This window comes from Castanea sativa, chromosome 8 (assembly GCF_040712315.1).
Source record: "Castanea sativa cultivar Marrone di Chiusa Pesio chromosome 8, ASM4071231v1".
NCBI lineage: Eukaryota > Viridiplantae > Streptophyta > Magnoliopsida > Fagales > Fagaceae > Castanea > Castanea sativa.
The window spans coordinates 9923291-9941707 of NC_134020.1; the positions used below are offsets into that span (position 1 = coordinate 9923291).

At 38.7% G+C, this 18417-nt stretch overlaps 1 protein-coding gene across 2 annotated transcripts; it reads left to right on the top strand.

Annotated features, from left to right (window-relative positions):
- Nucleotides 1-1350: 1350 nt before the first annotated feature.
- On the top strand, nucleotides 1351-18417 carry LOC142607860 (uncharacterized). Of its 2 annotated transcripts, XM_075779508.1 has the most exons (8): nucleotides 1351-1726; nucleotides 3315-3377; nucleotides 3482-3577; nucleotides 4100-4147; nucleotides 16877-16948; nucleotides 17553-17611; nucleotides 17820-17907; nucleotides 18036-18417. In XM_075779508.1, exons 1-8 carry the CDS (start codon nucleotides 1415-1417, stop codon nucleotides 18180-18182), a joined length of 885 nt encoding a protein of 294 aa, XP_075635623.1. In that variant the 5' UTR covers nucleotides 1351-1414; the 3' UTR covers nucleotides 18183-18417. The 2 variants fall into 2 exon arrangements, with proteins under 2 accessions (XP_075635623.1, XP_075635624.1); XM_075779509.1 differs by lacking the exons at nucleotides 3315-3377; nucleotides 3482-3577 and having other exon boundaries at nucleotides 1383-1726.

Genomic DNA, 18417 nt, shown 5'->3' on the forward strand with positions numbered 1-18417 from the left:
GTGGATAATCTTGTATAATACAAAAATTCATTCATTTTACACATTTTGGCAAAAAAAAAAACCCACATCAGTGAGTGTAAAGTTGGGTAAAGATGTGCAAATCCTTCCACGAGCTATAGTAACCGTGTATATTTACACGGTTACTGTAGCTCATCTATCTCTTATTTTATTATTTTTAAGTTTGCTCATTTTTTATTGGTCTCTTTTCCGTGCTTAACAAACTGCTTCTCCTTTTCTCATCTTCTTCTTTTTCCTCAGATGCACACAAACACCCCCCACACAAACACATCCATACACAGACAAAACAACAGAGATACACTTGCTTAAAAAAAAGAACACACACACACACACACAGAGATACATAATCGGTCCTTGATTGGAACAATCGGTGTTTGTGGTCTTGACTGGAACGATCGATGTTTATGGCTTGCTTGATCGGAGCTCGAGAGATCTGATCGAGATGGGTCTTACCTGATCGGAGCCTGATCGGAGCTATGGAGATCTCGGATTTGATCGGTGCTTGTGGATTGGAGTTAGGGAGGTCTGGTTGGTGCTTATGAATCGAAGCTAGGGAGATCTCGGTCAAATCTGATCTGGTCAGATCTGATCAGTGTTTGTGGATTGGAGCTAGGGAGATCAGTGCTTGTGGGTCGGTGCTTGATTGGGTCTTGCCTAATCGGAGCTGTGGATTGGTGCTTGTGACCGAGATGCTGTGGATTGGTGCTTGTGATCGAGATGCTGTGGATTAGACTGAGAGGGAGATGGGTAGAGAAATGGGTATAATGATTTCAGAGAGGCGAAGAAGTTTGCAGCTCCAGTGGGAATAAAGGAGTTGGAGGTGGGTAAGAAGAAGGGTTTGTTGGGGAGTGAGTGTGGGGAAAGGGAAAGGTAAGTGGTGGTCGAAGCAAGCGAGGAAGAGGAAAGAGGAAAGAGGAGGATAAGGAGTTTCAGAAAAAAAAAAAAGAGAGCAATAAATCAGAAAAAGCGGTGATAAAATAGATGGAGGAGTGATGGGTAGAGAGAGAGCAATAAATCAAAAAAAAGGGTAGAGAGAGAAAGAGCGGGGGTAGGTTAAGGGGTAGTTGAAAGAAATAATAAAAAATTTGAGAAAATTGATTATTTAATTAAAAAAATGTGATAAAATAGATGAACTGATGTGGTGTTTTGTAAAAGTGAATGTGTAAAAAAAAAAAAAAATTTTTAGTGTAAAAGTGAACGTGTAAAATGAACGAACTAACGTGATTGCCCTAATAATGCTATTTATTTATTAAAAATTAAAAAAATTATTATTATTATTATCATCATCATCATCATTATTAAAGTCATTAAAATTTGAGGACAAAAAAGCACATATTCCCAATCTTGTAAATGATCTATTATATATACTCCCCTGTAGAACTGGAAGAGTCGAAGAATGAAGCAAACAATAATGTCTCAGTTGTTGCTTCTTCTTTTTTCTCTCTCTCTATTAATCTCCTCATCTCTGGCCTTCCAATCCGATGAACTCCTCATCGAAGAAGAGGACTTGGGCTCAGAAGGCGGATTCCCTGATCTCGCCCACATCCGATCATCACCTCAACCTCCAACAACGACCCGGAAGAGGTATTCAGAGTCGGATCAGGATTCGAAGATCCAGTTCTCACTCGAACACGCCTTTGGCGACTCCGATTTCTCTCTTGCTGGCATCTTCAACGCTCGCCTCAAAACTTGGAACCACGGGGCCCAGGTCTCCTTTCTCTCTTTTTCTCTTTCTCTTTCTTATATATATATGGTACTTGCTCCAGTTAACTCAACTTATAATGTTTTTGTCCTCGAATAAGAGATCTGTTTCTGCACCCAACTACTACTAGCGTCCTCGTTCCCAAAAATGCTTCAGTTATATATACACACACATAATAGTCTTCTTTTTTGAGGAGGAAACAAGGGTGTGCTGTCTCATTTTGCGAGTCTTCCTTTCCTTCTTTTGTAGCACACTGGCCTTGCGTCGGTCACATGATTGGCATGCTTAGGGGCTAGAAATGAGTCCAATTTTTCTTTACAAAGCTCTTCCCTGTGTTATATTAACAAAATTATATGGAAGTGGAAACTAAAGGATTGTGAGTGTCTTTGGTGGATATTTATTGTGAACTGTTGTAAGTAAGGGCTCTTTCATGGAGAGAGGGAGAGGGAGAATTTCTTTTCGTAGTACAAACAGAGTTGTGCTAAGAACACCAAAAAGATATAGTCAGTCAGGGCCGGCACTATCTATTCTATACTACAGTATAAGTATAGGCAAATAAGGCGTTCCCCTAAGCCCACCAACTAGGAAAAAGGTCCCTAAATTTAAACCTGTTTCATTATAATAATATTAATTAAGTCCAAATATTAGTCAATAAATAAAAGAATATATTTTGAATATATTTTTATCAAATGAAAAAACAAGAAAAAGAAGAAGAGACAAACGCTACTTCTACAACATTTTTAACACTACTTTCACAACAAATCCTAAGTGGCAGGTTGTTATTGGCGGGCAAAAAAGTGATTTCAGTGATACGTTCAAATTAGAACCAATACCAACTTAATACCTCGGATTTGTTGTGAATGTAGCACTTTCTTAAAAAAAAGAAAAAAGTAATACACAACATTTTTCACAACGGTTGAGTTGACAAACTTTTACTAGTTCTTATCTAGGTCTACTACTAACATTACCTTTTTACTTACAACTATCAATTTGTTATGTCAACAGTGTGAAAGGTTTTGTCAAATTTTTTTGTGTTTATAGACTTTCTAAAAAAAAAAAAAAATTGTGTAGTTCATGTTAATTAGTAATTTTGCATCTAAAATAAGCGAATAGAGTCTAAGAAATATTAATTTTTTTAAAATCATATTTAAATATATAAAAGACCTCAATTTAGTTTTCGTCTTAGGCCCCCAAATGCATCAAGTTGCCCCTAGATACAGTTTTAAATTAATATAGCTCGTTAGATTTCTTGGTCTCATAGAAACCAAAAAAAAATCTAACCTCAGCAAAAAGAACTAGTTTTGTGTGTATCTGGAATTTGTTGAGTTGAGATTCATATTGTCACCGATATTCTATAAGGCCATTGTTTATAATAACGTTGCTCACCTTTATTTTTCCACCTTTTATCATATCTACAATGAGATGAATGTTTTACTTTTGGACATATTAGTTTTCAAGTGACATTTCTTGGTAATTTATTATCTAATTACATGGGAAGATTTTATCTACTCTTACACACGGGCCTTAGGTTTGTCGTTATTGCTTGGAAATACCAATATACGGCTGGATTGACTTGGAGTTTTACTTGTAACAGACACTAACAAAGCTGCGTTTTTCGAGGAATGATTTTACTGAGGTGGACAAGGAGAGGTTTCAAGTAATTATTATCATTTTTTTTTAATCCAAACTTGTGTTTATTGGTTCCTTTCTGCGTGCAAGTTAGCATTCAATGGCACTGAAATGTTGATGCTGTTATTGCAGAATCTACTGAAAGGAGATGACTTCTATAGGATAAGATTGCCATCCAATGTTTTGAGCTCCCCTGGGAGGGAATACGTTATATCCTCTGTGAAAGCAGTAAGTGCTCTTTACAAAGATCATGCCTTAGGTTTGAAGGACTCATTGCACCACCCAGACATTTAGTGATTCTATTACCTGTGTCCAGTTTAACAAAAAGTTCATACTTTTTGCAGCGCCTAAATAATTTGGAGAATCAAGAATATGGATAATTTTAGAAGGAGATAATTTTGATCAAGAAAATCAAATTAAAATGCTTGCTGATTTTTTTTTTCTTCATTATTATTAATTAAAAAAAAATTGTCCTTGAAATTTTGTGAGTCTAAAAGGATCATAAAATTTTGTGATAACAGACGTTCAAAAGTTTGCCACACTTGTCCATTTTCTCTTAAGGGGACAGATTTATCTGCATCTGAAACAATAAGATTTATTTTTCTTATGCTAATAAAAGTATTTCCAAAGATGTCCCAAACTTCATACTTTTTTCTGCTACCAAATGTGACCATTTTAGTGTTTCATTTTTGTACAATTGTAATGGCTGAGTTCCTGACAGCACTAATTTGCAATTTTGTTTAAATGCAGAGATGTCTTCCAAGAGAAAGCCTGGATGAACATTTTGTTATACACATGGTACTCTCAACTTTGGGATTTATACTAAATTTATGATTGCTGCCTATCAAAAGAAAAACTACATTCACGCTCCTGTTTCTGATTTCATCGCTTTTCTAATTTTTCCAAACTGTACTCTTTTCTTGAGTTGATACTTAGCAATCCTCTATTCTAGTTTGGGTAAATAGTTGAAGTCTCTTATAGATGTTTCTTTAGAATTTGGTAAGTGATGCCAATGAGCTATAGCTCAACTGTTCCTTTGTGGTGGGTTCGAGACCCAGTAGGTGCGTGTTTACCCAAAAAAAAAAAGGTAGGTGATGTCAACTTTGTTAAGTTTTTTGGTAGTAGATAATGGGATGGGAGTATGGGGCAAAACAGACAGGAGAAACTAAAAATCTCCCTTGTGGTTGGTTTAAAAATTATTAAGTTCTATGCCCATTATAAGATCTATTTCCCCATTTTGTTTCTTTTGCCTTGGGAACTTAAACTAGGACTAAATAGTCACTGTACTAGCCCATGAAGGGTACCAGTTTGGCGTTGTATGGAAAGTATCACATTTTGAGATTCATTCTGTCTTTATTTCTAACAATTCTTGTCATTTTTTGGATTAGTATTAGGATTGTAATTTGGTTGGTGGAGACTATTTTAGCAATAGGGTGCATTCATCTTGGATAATGTTATTGGAATAATAAGCTATTGGAATTTTGTGGGAGATTGAATAAGGCTGGCATTTTTGTGGCCATAGTAGAGTACTATGGTGGGGCTTGCTGAGGGTGTGTTATGATACTAGCAAGCACTAACCATTCTGGGTGGTCTTTGTTTCACAAAGAGTTAGGTTATGTTTGGTAACAATTTTTGTTTTCTATTTTCAAAAACTTGTTTTTTGGAATATAAATAAATAAAAAAAATTTTCTTGTATTTTTGAAATAAAAAACGTGTTTGGTTAGTTTGGAATTAAAAAAAAAAGTTTAAAAAAAAGAAAAAGAAAATAGTAAAACATATTGTTACTAGGATTTGAACTTTAATGCTAACTCATAAAATGAGATAGATTTATTAAATTAAATGCGTATTTTCATTGACTTTTGAAAATTAGAAACTAAAAACAGCCTTTTACATGTTTTCAGTTTCCTTTACAAATTTGAGAATATTTTTTGTTTTCTGACCATTTTGAGTTTCCAAACAAGTGTTTTACTCTCAAAAATAGAAAATTGTTTTTGGAAACAGAAAATAAGGGGAAAAAACAGTTACCAAACATACTCTTAGACTTCTTCTCTGGTGACAAATCAAGGCCAGGAAATGGAAGCGAGAGCAGTGTTTTTTTGCAAGCCAATTGTGGTCGGAATAGGCAAGCTATGAACAATTATGGTAACTAGTGGAAGCCTAGGAATTTTGAAATTTTGGGAGATAATCTAGGTAATAATGTGATTATTTGTGGTTCTACCAAAAATAGTCCCACTGGCATTTATTTTTAAGTTGACTACTGAAAATTTGGCTTTGAGAATTTTTAAACCTGAAGATGAGAAGGCAAAGTGCTTTAGGCTAAAGCCCAACGAAGTTACTAAATGTGGACCTTTTAATGAAGAAGCCCAGGGGCCCATTCCTCCTATTTTTAATAGGACTGACTTTCTTGGGCTTGACAAAGCCCACATGCTGGCACCAGAAGACCCTAAAGGTAAAGGGCCTCTTAGTTCAACCCTTAGCTCAGCCCGTAGCCCAACCCTTATATGTGCTGGGGTCTCGGGTTTTAAAGCCAATAGAGAACCAACTGGGGGAGAGCGAGTCTCGAGGTCTGAAGCCGATAGAGAGATAGGTAGGTGAAAGTTTGAGTGGCAACGGGAAGTTGTCAATGAGAATTTCAGGTGCTTCGGAGACTAGTATAGACTTGGTGTCAAGGTGCATCTCTTTTGCGTTCAATCTCGATTTCGTCAAGGCTGATCCTTCTATGGTCATGGGCTATGACGCCGAGGTAACCCATGGGATAGTAACCAAAATTTTGGGTTCACCGGAGAGATGGTGGTTAGCTCGGCGGCGGTGGTATTTGAGTCTCCGATTATGAAATAAGTTTCGCCGATCCTTTGTTGGCACATATGGGTGGTTCAAAATCGTTTTTTCTCCTCTTTCAGACTTGGGTAATGGGGTGGAAGCTGAGTTTGGGGAAGGGGAAGATCACGACGAAGCTTTTGATGTGGGTAGTGAACAAAGTTGTAGCCTCCATGATGATACGACGTAGCAGAGGTCAGTGGATTATGTTGGGGAACTTCAGAGCGATTCTTGGCTTCTCCTTCTCCTTCTCCTGGTGGATAACAGTGGGGTTGATGACCGTGGCCATGGTAGTGGAGAGAATGATAATTGTTTGTTGGAGTGTGACCCTTTGTCTTGGTGGGATCCCAGCAAACTCAGAGATTTGTTGCTGGTTCAGGATACTGTAGAGGGTACTTGGGTGACAATCTGGGCCACATTTGAATTGGGTGTCCCAGTTGATGAAGTTTTTTTGTAATATGGTGGGTTTTCCAATTGTCAAACATGAAGCTCAGTGTCTAGCTCTATTTTGTCTTCTTGGATTGGATTGTCTCGAGGTGACCAAGGATGAGGTGGCTAAGCGAATTGTAAACCCAAGGACAAGAGGTCTTAGAGAGCTTAAGGGGCTGATTTTTTCTGTTAATTATGATGGTATCTCCTCTAGGAGTAGGAATAGAGTTTCTTCTAATGTTGGTAATTTTAAATGAATTTGCGTTTTATGTCTTGGAAAGTAAGGGGGCTCAACAATCCTCAGAAGAGATATGTTTCTATGAATCTTGGAAGAGATAGGTTTCTAAGGACAATTACTCAAAATGGTGGTTGGAAAAATTTAGTGGTTTTGAGGATTTTCTTGGGACATCCCTCAAAGGTTTGGAAGAGCCAGCAACCACTTTCCTGTCGGCTGTTGAAGCTGAGTTACAGCAGAGGCTTTTAAGGAAAAAAACTGAAAAAGTCGTGAAGGGCTCAGGGAGGAAAGGAATAAGGGAATTGAGGGGTTTATTTACCTCTGTCAATTATGGTTCAGCTCCTTCAAGGCGCATTTGTAATGGTAAGGAAATGGCTCTAATTATTTCCCAATGAATTTGAAGATTGTATCCTGGAATGTTAAGAGGTTTGAATGGGAAGGATAAACGGCTCATGGTTCGTAATTTTTTGCGTTCTTGGAAGGCTGATATTGTTTGTTTGCAAGAGACAAACTTGGAATGGGTTACAAGAGTTCTTGTTAGAAGTATTTGGAGTTGTCCTTACATAGATTGGTTATACTTGGGTTCAAGGGGTGCTTCTGGTGGAATTCTGCTCATGTGGGACAAAAGGGTGGTTGAAAAGTTAGAGGAAGTAGTGGGGCATTTTTCGATTTCTTGCAGGTTCAAAAACGTCAGTGACCAATTTGAGTGGGCTTTCACAAGTATCTATGGTCCAAATTTGAAGTCAATTTATGTGGGAGGAATTGGCAGGCTTGAACAGTTGGTGGAATTTGCCATGGTGTTTGGGAGGTGATTTTAATGTTATCCGCTTTCCATCGGAGAGGTTAGGGGCGGGGAGATTTACTCGCTGCATGAATGATTTCTCAGATTTCATATCTCTTCATGGGCTAATGGATAATCCTTTGGAGGGAGGTCTTTACACATGGTCTAACTCCACCTTTGCTTCTAGAATAGATTGGTTTCTCTTCTCTCTGGTATTGGCAGAATATTTCACTCATTTCTCCCAAATAAGGCTTCCTAGAGTGTTATCCAATCACTTCCCAATTCTTTTGGAAAGTGGGAGTCATAAAAATGGAGGGGGTGGATTAAGGCTTGTGTTACGTCTGCCCGTTTTTCTGTCCTGGTAAATGGATCCCCTGAAGTTTTTTTGGAAGCTCGCGTGGATTGAGACAAGGGGATCCACCATCCCCACTACTATTTCTTTTGATAATGGAGGTTCTAAGTAGACTTTTGAAGAAGACAGAGGAGTGTAATCTTATTCGGGGATTTCATGTAGGAGTTGTGAATGCTGGTGTGTGTATTTTCCATTTGTTATTTGCGGATGACACTATCTTATTTTGTGATGCCTCTAGAGATCAATTGCTGTCCATAAGGTTGGTGTTGTCTTGTTTTCAGGCTTTTACGGGGTTGAAGGTCAATGTTGAAAAAAAATGTGAGATCGTTCCTGTTGGGGAGGTGAATAATATTGATGCTTTGGTTAATATTCTCCAATGTAGAGTGGGCAGGTTGCCTATGAAATATTTGGGGATGCCGTTAGGATCTTCTTTTAAGGTAGCTGCGATTTGGAATCCTATTTTGGAGAAAATGGAGAATAAGCTATCTGGGTGGAAGTGCCTCTATTTATCTAAGGGTGGTAGACTCATGCTTCTAAAGAGTACTCTCTCAAGTCTCCCTACTTCTTATCCCTTTTTACCATTCCTAAAGCTGTGGCAGTTAGATTGGAAAGTATTCAGAGGAATTTTCTTTGGGGGTCTTCTGAGGGGAGTTTCAAGTATTCGTTGGTGGCCTGGGATAAAGTGTGTTCTCCCGTTGTGAGAGGCGGGTTAGGGATAAGAAGTGTGGTGTCATTTAATCAAGCTCTATTAGGGAAATGGCTGTGGAGATTTGGTCATAAAGTTACCCATCTCTGGCGGAGAGTTATATCCACAAAATATGGTGAGGAGCAAGGGGGGTGGTGCACTAAAGTCTGCAGGAGATCTCATGGGTGTGGTCTCTGGAGAAGTATTAATGAAGGGTGGGAGAGCTTTTCTAAGTATCTGTCCTATATAGTGGGTGAAGGAACCCGAATCCGCTTTTGGCATGACAGGTGGATTGGTGAGAATACTCTAAAAGATCGCTATCCTGAGCTCTACGTGTGTTCAGCAGACAAGGATGCTTGCATCTCAGATGTTTTGTGGGCTCCAGAAGGGGGTACTGTTAAAGTGTGGAATTTAAGGTTTTATAGAGCATTTGAAGATTGGGAGTTGACTGCATCTTATTCTCTTCTTCAGCTTATCCAACCTCGTATTCCTTGGGGTGATAGAAGAGATACGCTTCGCTGGCGGCTAAAAGGGGATGGTAAGTTTGACACCCGGTCTTACTACCATGCGATTCGGGGTGCCTCATATTCTTTGTTTCTTTGGAAGGGTGTTTGGAAACCAAAGATACCTAAGTGCGTGGCGTTCTTTTTGTGGACTGCTGCACATGGTCGGATCCTCACTTTGGATAATCTAATGCTTAAGGGTCGCCCTTTGGCTAATTGGTGTTGTATGTGTTGCTGTGATGGAGAGTCAGTAGACCACCTTCTTCTTCATTGTGCTGTGGCTCATTCCCTATGGGTTCTCATGCTTTAGGTTTATGGCATTCATTGGGTTATGCCGAGTTTGTTGGCGAGTTTGTTATCTAGTTGGCATCTGTGGCCTGGGAAGCATAATTCGGATATTTGAAATTTGGTTCCAGAGTGCTTAGTGTGGATTGTGTGGTTGGAGCGGAATCATCGATCTTTTGAAGATAAAGATAAGACGTTGGAGGAGTTAAAGATTTTATGTCAACACAGCCTTTTGGAGTGGTCTCGTTGTTAGGGTTTTACTGAATGTGTTTCTCTGAGTTTATGTCTTCTCTTAGCTTAGTTTCCTGACTCCTCCTTTGATGTTGTGTTGTGTGTTCTAATTTCTCGTGTTGTTCATCATCATGAACATTTTGTATTTCTCTTTTATCTTTTTCCCTCTTTAATATAAGTTTTTTATTTACCTATAAAAAAAAAGAGGGCGAATTCCTTTTCGTTTTGAAAATATGTGGTTGAAGGCGGATGGGTTTTTAGATAAGGTGAAGTCTTGGTGGGAGAATTACCATTTTCAAGGGACCCCTAGTTACATTCTTGCAAAGAAGTTGACTGCTCTAAAAAAGGATCTAAAGAAGTGGAATGAAACAGATTTTGGCAATATCACAGCCAAGAAACAGCAATTTTGGAGTAAGTTGAATGCTTTAGATGTAAAAGAGGACAATCAACCTCTATCAAAGGAGGAAAAATTGGAAAAAGCAACCTTTTGCATGAATCTTGAGAAGGCAGCCTTGTTAGAGGAGATTAGCTGGAGACAAAAGTCCAGAGTTTTGTTTTTAAAGGAGGGCGACTCCAATACGAGGTTTTTTCATAGGATGACTAATTCTAATAGAAGAAATAATTGTATTGAAAACCTTATGATTGATGGGGCTTTATCTTCCAACCAGGATAGGATTGCTGACCATATTGAACAATTCTATATGAACCTATACTCTGAGCAGCAAGTGTAGTGTCCTTTTCTGGATGTATTGAATTTTCCAAGGATTTCTGGGGATAATGTAGAGTGGTTAGAGAGACCTTTGAGGACTGAGATTTTTGAAGTCATCAAGGAGTTTAATGGGGATAAATCTCCTGGGCCTAACAGTTTTTTGATGGTGCTCTTCCAAGCTTGCTGGGGGATTCTCAAACCTGATATCATGGCTGTGTTCCACTATTTCCATGTTACTGGTCAGTTTGAAAAAAGCTTGAATGCCACTTTCATTGCTCTCATTCCTAAGAAAGCTGCAGCAGTGGAAGTAAAGGACTTTCGGCCTATCAGCCTTGTTGGAGGGGTTTATAAAATTCTTGCTAAAGTTTTTGCTATTCGTCTTCGCATGGTTTTAGGAGAGATCATTTCACCTTCTCAGAATGCCTTTGTTCTAAATAGGCAGATTCTTGATTCTGTTCTCATTGCTAATGAATGTCTTGATAGTAGATTGAAGTATGGTCAACTACGGTTGTTGTGTAAATTGGACATAGAGAAAGCCTTTGATCATGTGAACTGGGGATTTCTTATTCACTTGCTTGGCGTTGTGGATTTTTTGATAAGTGGAGGCGATGGATCTCCTTTTGTTTATCTTCGGTTCGTTTCTCTATCTTTATTAATGGTTCTCCCCATGGGTTTTTTGGAAGATCAAGGGGGTTGTGGCAAGGTGACCCTTTGTCCCCTTTGTTATTTGTGTTGGTTATGGAAGCCGTCGGTAGAATGTTGGATAAGGCCGTCCATGAAGGTCGTTTGTCAGGTTTTAGTGTAGGCAACTCTGTTGGAAGGTCTTTGGTGGTTTCCCATCTCCTTTTCGCTGATGATACTCTAATCCTTTGTGATGCTAATATTGATCAAATGCTGATCCTCCGTATGATGTTCATTTGGTTTGAGGTTGTGTCTGGTCTGAAGGTAAATTGGGGCAAGTCTGAATTGGTGGCTGTGGGGGTAGTTCATAACATGGATATGTTGGTGGCTGTCTTAGCTGCAAGCAAGGGTCTTTCCCAATGAAATATTTGGGTCTTCCTTTGGGAGCAAAATTTAAGGACAAGTCAATTTGGAATCCAATTCTAGAGAAGATGGAAAGAAAATTTGCAGGTTGGAAAAAATTATATTTATCCAAGGGAGGTAGAGTTACTTTAATTAAAAGCACTCTTTCAAATCTCCCTACTTATTTTCTTTCTTTATTCCCTATTCCTGCTTCCGTGGCCAACCGTATTGCTAGACTTCAACGGGACTTTCTTTGGGGTGGCCTTCTTTAGGGTGGCCTAGGGGATGAGCCCAAATTTCATTTGGTTGATTGGTCTACTATGTGTACCCCGCTTTCTTCAGGTGGGTTGGGGATTAGGAACTTGAGAACTTTCAATGTAGCCTTATTAGGGAAGTGGTTATGGAGATTTGGGCATGACAGGGATGCTCTATGGCGTCAAGTGATAGAGGTGAAGTATGGTTGTGATTGGGGGTTGGTGTTCTAGCTCTTTCTCTGGTCTTTATGGTGTCAGTTTGTGGAAAAATATTAGAAGGGGGTGGCCCTCTCTATCTCGGTTTATTCTGTATAAAATCGGAGATGGTTCTAAAGTGCAGTTTTGGCTTGATCTTTGGTGTGGTTCTTCTCTTGCAGTCCGCTATCTTGTTTTATATAAGATTTGTCGTATCAAAGAGGCAAGTGTGGCGGATCTTATGAGGTTCACTAATGGAGTCATCCACTGGGAGATTCATTTTTTTAGGGATGTGCATAATCGGGAATTAGAAACTTTCAGGAGCTTCATAAACACCATTTATAGCACTCCTGTAAGGGGGATTGGGGAGGATAAGAGATGTTGGCTCACCATTTATAGTGAGCAGTTTTTCCCTTGGAAAAACATTTGGAAGCAGAAGATTCCCTCTAGGGTGGCTTTCTTTGTATGGATTGTTGCCTTGGGGAAATGTCTAACAGTTGACAATTTTAAGGAAAAGAAAGGTTTGCATTTTGGATTGGTGTTATATGTGCAAGTGTAACAGTGAAACTGTTGATCATCTATTCCTTCATTGCCCGGTTGCTTTGGAGTTGTGGGATATGGTTTTGGTTTATTTGGAGTTTGTTGGGTTATGCCAATGGCTATTGTTGGGCTATTTGCTTGCTGGCAGGGTCGTTTTGGTCGCCATCGTAATGGAGATATTTGGATAGTTGTTCCTCATTGTTTGATGTGGTGTATTTGGAAGGAGAGAAATAGTAGGTGTTTTGAAGACATTGAGCGTTCCATGCCTGATCTCAAGCTTTTATTTTTCAGAACCTTATTGGACTGGTTCTCCATGTGGAGAAACCATAATTTTTCTTCCATTTTGGATTTGCTTGATGTTTGTAATGTTTGTATTTGATTTGTTTCCCCCCCCCTATATACTCTCTGTGTACTTGGGTGTCTCTCTCTTTTTTATTTCAATAAAGCTTTATTACTTATCAAAAAATGAATCTTCTTAAAGAGTGGAAATGTGATATTGTTTGTTTCCAAGAAACTGAAGTATACTCTATTGATGCTGCTTTTGTTCGGAGTTTATGGGGTAGGCCTTTCATTGATTGGGTGGTGTCAGATGCGGTCTAGTCTTTAGGAGGGGTCTTGATGATATGGGATAAGAGGGTTTTTGAAAAAATGGATGTTTTGGTTGGACAGTTTTCTGTCAATGTCTTATTGAGAGGGGTGGTGGATGGTTTTGTTTAGGCTGGTACAGGTTTGTATGGCCCTAATGATGATGATTGAAGGGCTGCTTTGTGGGAGGAGCTGTCAAGGGTGCATGATAGGTGGACCATGGCATAGTGCTTGGTAGGTGACTTCAACATTATTAGATACCTGTGTGAGAGGCTTGGTTGTGAGTCTTTTAGCCCAACTATGTTTGCATTTTTAGATTTTATAGAGAGCAATTTCTTAGTGGATTTACCATTAGAGGGGTTTATTTCATTTGGTTTAGAGATTCGGGAATATCCTCTATGTTGAGAATAGACAGGGCTTTGGTATCATCAGATTGGGAGGATCATTTTGGAAGTGTCTCTCAAAGGGTGCTTCCTTAGGTTATTTCAGACCATTGTCCACTTTTGTTGGAAGTTGGTTTTCGTCGAGGTTGTTGTGCCTTTAAATTTGAGAATATGTGGTTGAAAGCTGAGGGATTTGTTGTATTCAGATCAAAGGTGACAGAACATTTGGCTTCTATGGAGGAGGCTTTTTGGAGACAAGTCTCATGTCTTGTATGTGAAGAAGGGAGACAACAATACTCGATTCTTTAATAGGTTAGGAAACTCCCATAGAAGAGCTAACCAAATTAAGAAGATTGAGGTGGATGGTGTTCTTTATGAGGATGAGTCTGATTTGTGATCTCGAGTAGTTCATTTCTACCAGAAACCGAAGTGGGGCGCCCTACGATGAACGGGTTAGATTTTGCATGTAGAAAGAGTGGTTGTCCTTAGAGAGAGAATTTATGAAGGAGGAAGTCATCCAGGTCCTAAGGGAGATGGAGGGGGATAAAGCCCCTGGTCTGGATGGGTTCACAATGGTTTTTTTTTCACAAATTTTGGAGTGTTGTGGAAAATGGTGTATGGATTTTTTTGAACACTTTCATCGACACTCCGTGTTCGAGCGGTCTATGAATGCTTCTTTTCTCACTTTAATTCCTAAGAAGAGTAATGCCATTAATAATAAAGATTTTTGCCCTATCAGTTTGGTGGGCAGTGTGTATAAGTTGTTGTCAAAGGTGTTGGCTAACAGATTTAGGGCAATGTTGGATAATCTCATTTCTGAGTCTCAAAATTCCTTTGTTGGTGGAAGGAAAATTCTAGATTCAGTGTTCATTGCTAATGGGTGCCTAGATAGTAGGTTGAAGAGTTGTGGGTGTGGTTTGCAAGCTTGATATCGAAAAAGCGTATGCCCATGTGAATTGGGATGCTTTGTTTTATTTGTTGTGTCAGATGGGTTATAGGGTGAAATGGAGGAGGTGGATTAAGGTCTGTGTTAATTCTACTCGTTTTTCTGTCTTGGTAAATAGCTCCCCTGAAGGTTTTTTTGGAAGCTCTTGTGGTTTGTGACAAGGTGATCCACTATCCCCCTTTTGTTTCTTTTGATAATGGAGGTCTTGAGCAGAATTTTGAGGAAGACGGAGGAGAGCGATCTTATTCGGGGGTTTTCAAGTGGGAGTAGTGAATTCTGTCGGTGTACGTATTTCCCATTTGTTGTTTGTAGATGACACTAGTTTATTCTATGATGCTTCTAGGGGATAGCTTCTTTCCATAAGGTTGACTTTGTCTTGTTTTCAAGCTTTTACGGGGTTGAAGGTTAATGTTGGGAAAAGTGAGATTGTACTTGTTAGGGACGTGAATTACGTGGATGTCTTGGCTGATATTCTTCGGTGTAGAGTTGGCAGTTTGCCTATGAAATATTTTGGAATGCCATTGGGAACTTCATTTAAGATAGCTTCTATTTGGAACCCTATTTTGGAGAAGATGGAGAAGAAACTATCAGGGTGGAAGCGTCTCTAGTTATCTAAGGGTGGTAGGCTTATGTTATTGAAGAGTACTCTCTCAAGTCTCCCAACGTACTATTTATCTTTGTTCACCACTCCTAAGGCTGTGGTTGCAAGATTGGAAAGTATCTAGAGGAATTTTCTTTGGGGGTCTTCAGAGGGGTGCTTCAAATACCCTTTGGTGGCTTGAGAAAAGGTGTGTTCACCCATTGAGGAGGGCGGTTTGGGGATAAGAAATGAGGTGTCTTTTAACCAAGCCTTGTTAAGGAAATGACTGTGGAGAATCTGGAGATATGGACATGAAGTTAACCATCTCTAGTGGAGAGTTATCTCCACTAAATATGGAGAGGGTCAAGGGGGGTGGAGCACTAAAGTTTGCAGGAGGGCTTATGGATGTGGCTTGTGGTGTAGTATTCAAGAGGGAGAGCTTTTCTAAGCATCTTTCGTTTGTAGTGGGTGATGGTACTCGTATATGTTGCTGGCATGATAAGTGGATTGGTGATAATACCCTTAAATACCTATATCCTGAGCTCTATGTGTGTTCAGCTGACAAAGAAGTTTGTATCTCTAAGGTTTTGTGGCTTCCGGAGGGGGGAAATGTTAGAATTTGGGATTTGAGATTTTATAGAGAATTTCAAGACTGGGAACTACCTGCATCTTATTCTCTTCATGCGTTTATCCAATCTCACATTCCCCGGGGTACAAGAAGTGATATGCTCTTTGTTGGTGCCTCAAAGGTAATGGTAGGTTTGACATTCGGTCTTTCTACAATGAGATTTGAGTTGCTCAAAGTTCTTTGTTCCCTTGGAAGAGTATTTGGAAATCTACGGTTCCTAAGTGAGCACCTTTCCTTTTGTGGACGGCTACTCATGGTCGGATTCTTATGTTGGATAATCTCATGCTGAGAGGACGGGATGTTCTTTGGCAAATCGGTGGTGTTTGTGTTGTTGTAATGGGGAATCGATGAACCACTTACTTCTACATTGTCCTGTTACACATACATTTTGGATTTATATGCTTTAGGTCTTTGACATGTATTGGGTCATGCTAGACTCGATGGCAGGTTTACTTTTGTGCTGGCATCAATGGCTTGGGAATTATACTTTGAATGTTTGGAATTTGATTCCAATTTGTTTGATATGTATTGTATGGTTGGAACAGAACCACCGCTCTTTTGAGGACACTGAGAAGACATTGGAAGAGTTAATTGTGCTCTGCTAGCGTAATCCTTTTGATTGGTCTCGTTGTTGGGGTTTTACTGATTGTTTCTCTCTACCTGAGTTTATGCTTTCACTTAGATTTTTTTTTGGATTTTTTTTTTTCATCAACATTAACAACTTGTATCTTTCCTACTTTTTTCATTAATAAAATTCTTATGATTACCTATAAAAAAAATGTTATTACATGTTTACATTGTGTATAACTCTTTGGAGGCATTGAGAAGATTGGGAAATGAAACAGAGTTAGATGAAAATATGTGCAGAAGATGCACTTGATCTAAGATGATTTGCGTTATCTGAATCTTAATTGTATGCTAACACCTCTGATAACATTTCTACTCTGTCTTGTACTTGCATATTGTGTTGCTTTTAGCTATGACAAATGGATAGAAAATTTGTTACTGAAGTTTATATTTGGTTGCATACAGAGGAATCTTACATTTGGGGGAACTTCTTTTTATCTATTATTTGTTGAGTTTTATACAAATAAAATAATAACTAATGTTTTGTATTTTCCTACAGAATAATTTGAACAATATCTTTTAAATTTACTAGTCTAGAATGAGATGTCAAATCAGTAGGTTCAGCCAGAACAAATTTCTTATTGATATGGATTTGACACTTAGTTTCATCAATATGTTGGACAGATGGTTGTTTTATGATTCAATGCTTTGTCAATGTTTGACAGATCTAGGTTGTGTAATTTTATGATGTTTTCCTCCATTTACTTGTTTGTTAATTTTTTAATTTTCATTTTTGCAGGAAGGTGTTAATATCTTGGCCGTAAATTATGGTGCCCCAGGGGCATGTCCACATCCCCGGCAACTGAAACTTGTAAGTAAAATTGATCTTTGTGTTTTTGTTCATGGTACTGAATAAACCAAAAAATTGGAATTTTTAGCTGATATAAAAAATAGTTTACCATTGTTTGACCATCTGGGACTCTTTAATTGGTTTCAGATTTTTCTTTGATCCCTTTAAGGCTTTAACCCCTTGGGTAATGGCTGAGTTGAAATGAAGCCCTAACCATAGAGGTTTCTCTTGGACTTGGAGTGTGGTATATTTCTTGGCTGTGCTTTATAGAAGTGTTAGTAAATTAGTAAAGATGCTATAATCTTAGCAACCTTTGTTGTGGAATAATTACTACTTTATTTTCACACACACAGAGAGAGGGGGGGGGGGGGGGGTTTGTTCTTCAATGCTTGTATCTTTGAAAACCTGGAATTTTAATCATATGATGTGCTTAATCCAACAATGGAAGCTGATATTTAGATGATGAATTTAATTATCTTGATTTTGGCTGGTTGACGAGCAGCATTTGTTTTAAATTTTGTGACTAGAACTTTAGATCTGGAGAGTGATAAGAGACTAAGCTGTGGAGTATGATGTGTAGCAAAAAATGTTACTCTTCTCATCCTTTTTGTTGTCTCTATTTCAGCCTGCAAAATGGTCTTTCAAGTCACACACGGTTTTGAAGAACAGTGAGCAGGCACCAAGGTAACTAGTCTGATATTGTTTTGTCCATCCAAGTTCGTATGGTCAATCTGTCTATTTGATTAGGTTATGTTCAAGACTGCTAATTGATTTGGTACTTTTTTTAAAAAAATATTTCAAGTGCAGTCATTACTTTATCAATGTACTAATCATTATGTCTTTCTAAATGGTTTATCAGTCATGTTGATAGTTGTAAATTTCTTACTTGCAGAGCTCCAGTATTTTCTGAAGATATTCTTGGAGAGACTGCAGAGGGTGAAGTTGTACCGCCACCAGAAAGGTCCTTTTGGGCTAAATATGTGAGTACCAAAGAATTAGTTGTTTTCTTAACCTTTTTCCCCTTAATTTTTGTTATAAGTACTTTCCCCCCCTTAATCATTCTTTCATCACAATAATTTTGTTCACCATTGGATTGTGGCCATACCAGTGGATGTACCTGATCCCTCTTGGACTGATCGTCATGAATGCCATAACCCAAGCAATGAATATGCCGGAAGAACAAGGTGGTGGCCAAGCACAGCAGCCAGGGGCTGCAGTCCAGCGAGGGCCAACTCCTGCTGTGCGGAGAAGATGATGGGTTTGGTTGCCTCTAACATCTAGGATGTGTGGAGTTAGAGACTGACCTTTGCTGTCTGTAAATTTTTTGTTATTATTCCTATTGGAAATCATTTCTGTTAATGAGATAGCCTTCAGAAGAAGGGTAAAGCCCTGAAAATTTCCACAGATGCATTTGAATTCTATTGGGAATGATAACATGTTGCAACTTAAAACTTTTAAAAGCGTTAGTTAAATTGGAGATTCATGCTGCT

What these genes read in the sequence shown, in the direction of transcription:
- LOC142607860 (XM_075779508.1), top strand. Translation starts at nt 1,415, where the DNA reads ATGAAGCAAACAATAATGTCTCAGTTGTTGCTTCTTCTTTTTTCTCTC. An exon ending in CTTGGAACCACGGGGCCCAG is followed by an intron (nt 1,727 to 3,314) that starts GTCTCCTTTCTC and finishes TACTTGTAACAG; the next exon opens with ACACTAACAAAGCTGCGTTT. An exon ending in TGGACAAGGAGAGGTTTCAA is followed by an intron (nt 3,378 to 3,481) that starts GTAATTATTATC and finishes CTGTTATTGCAG; the next exon opens with AATCTACTGAAAGGAGATGA.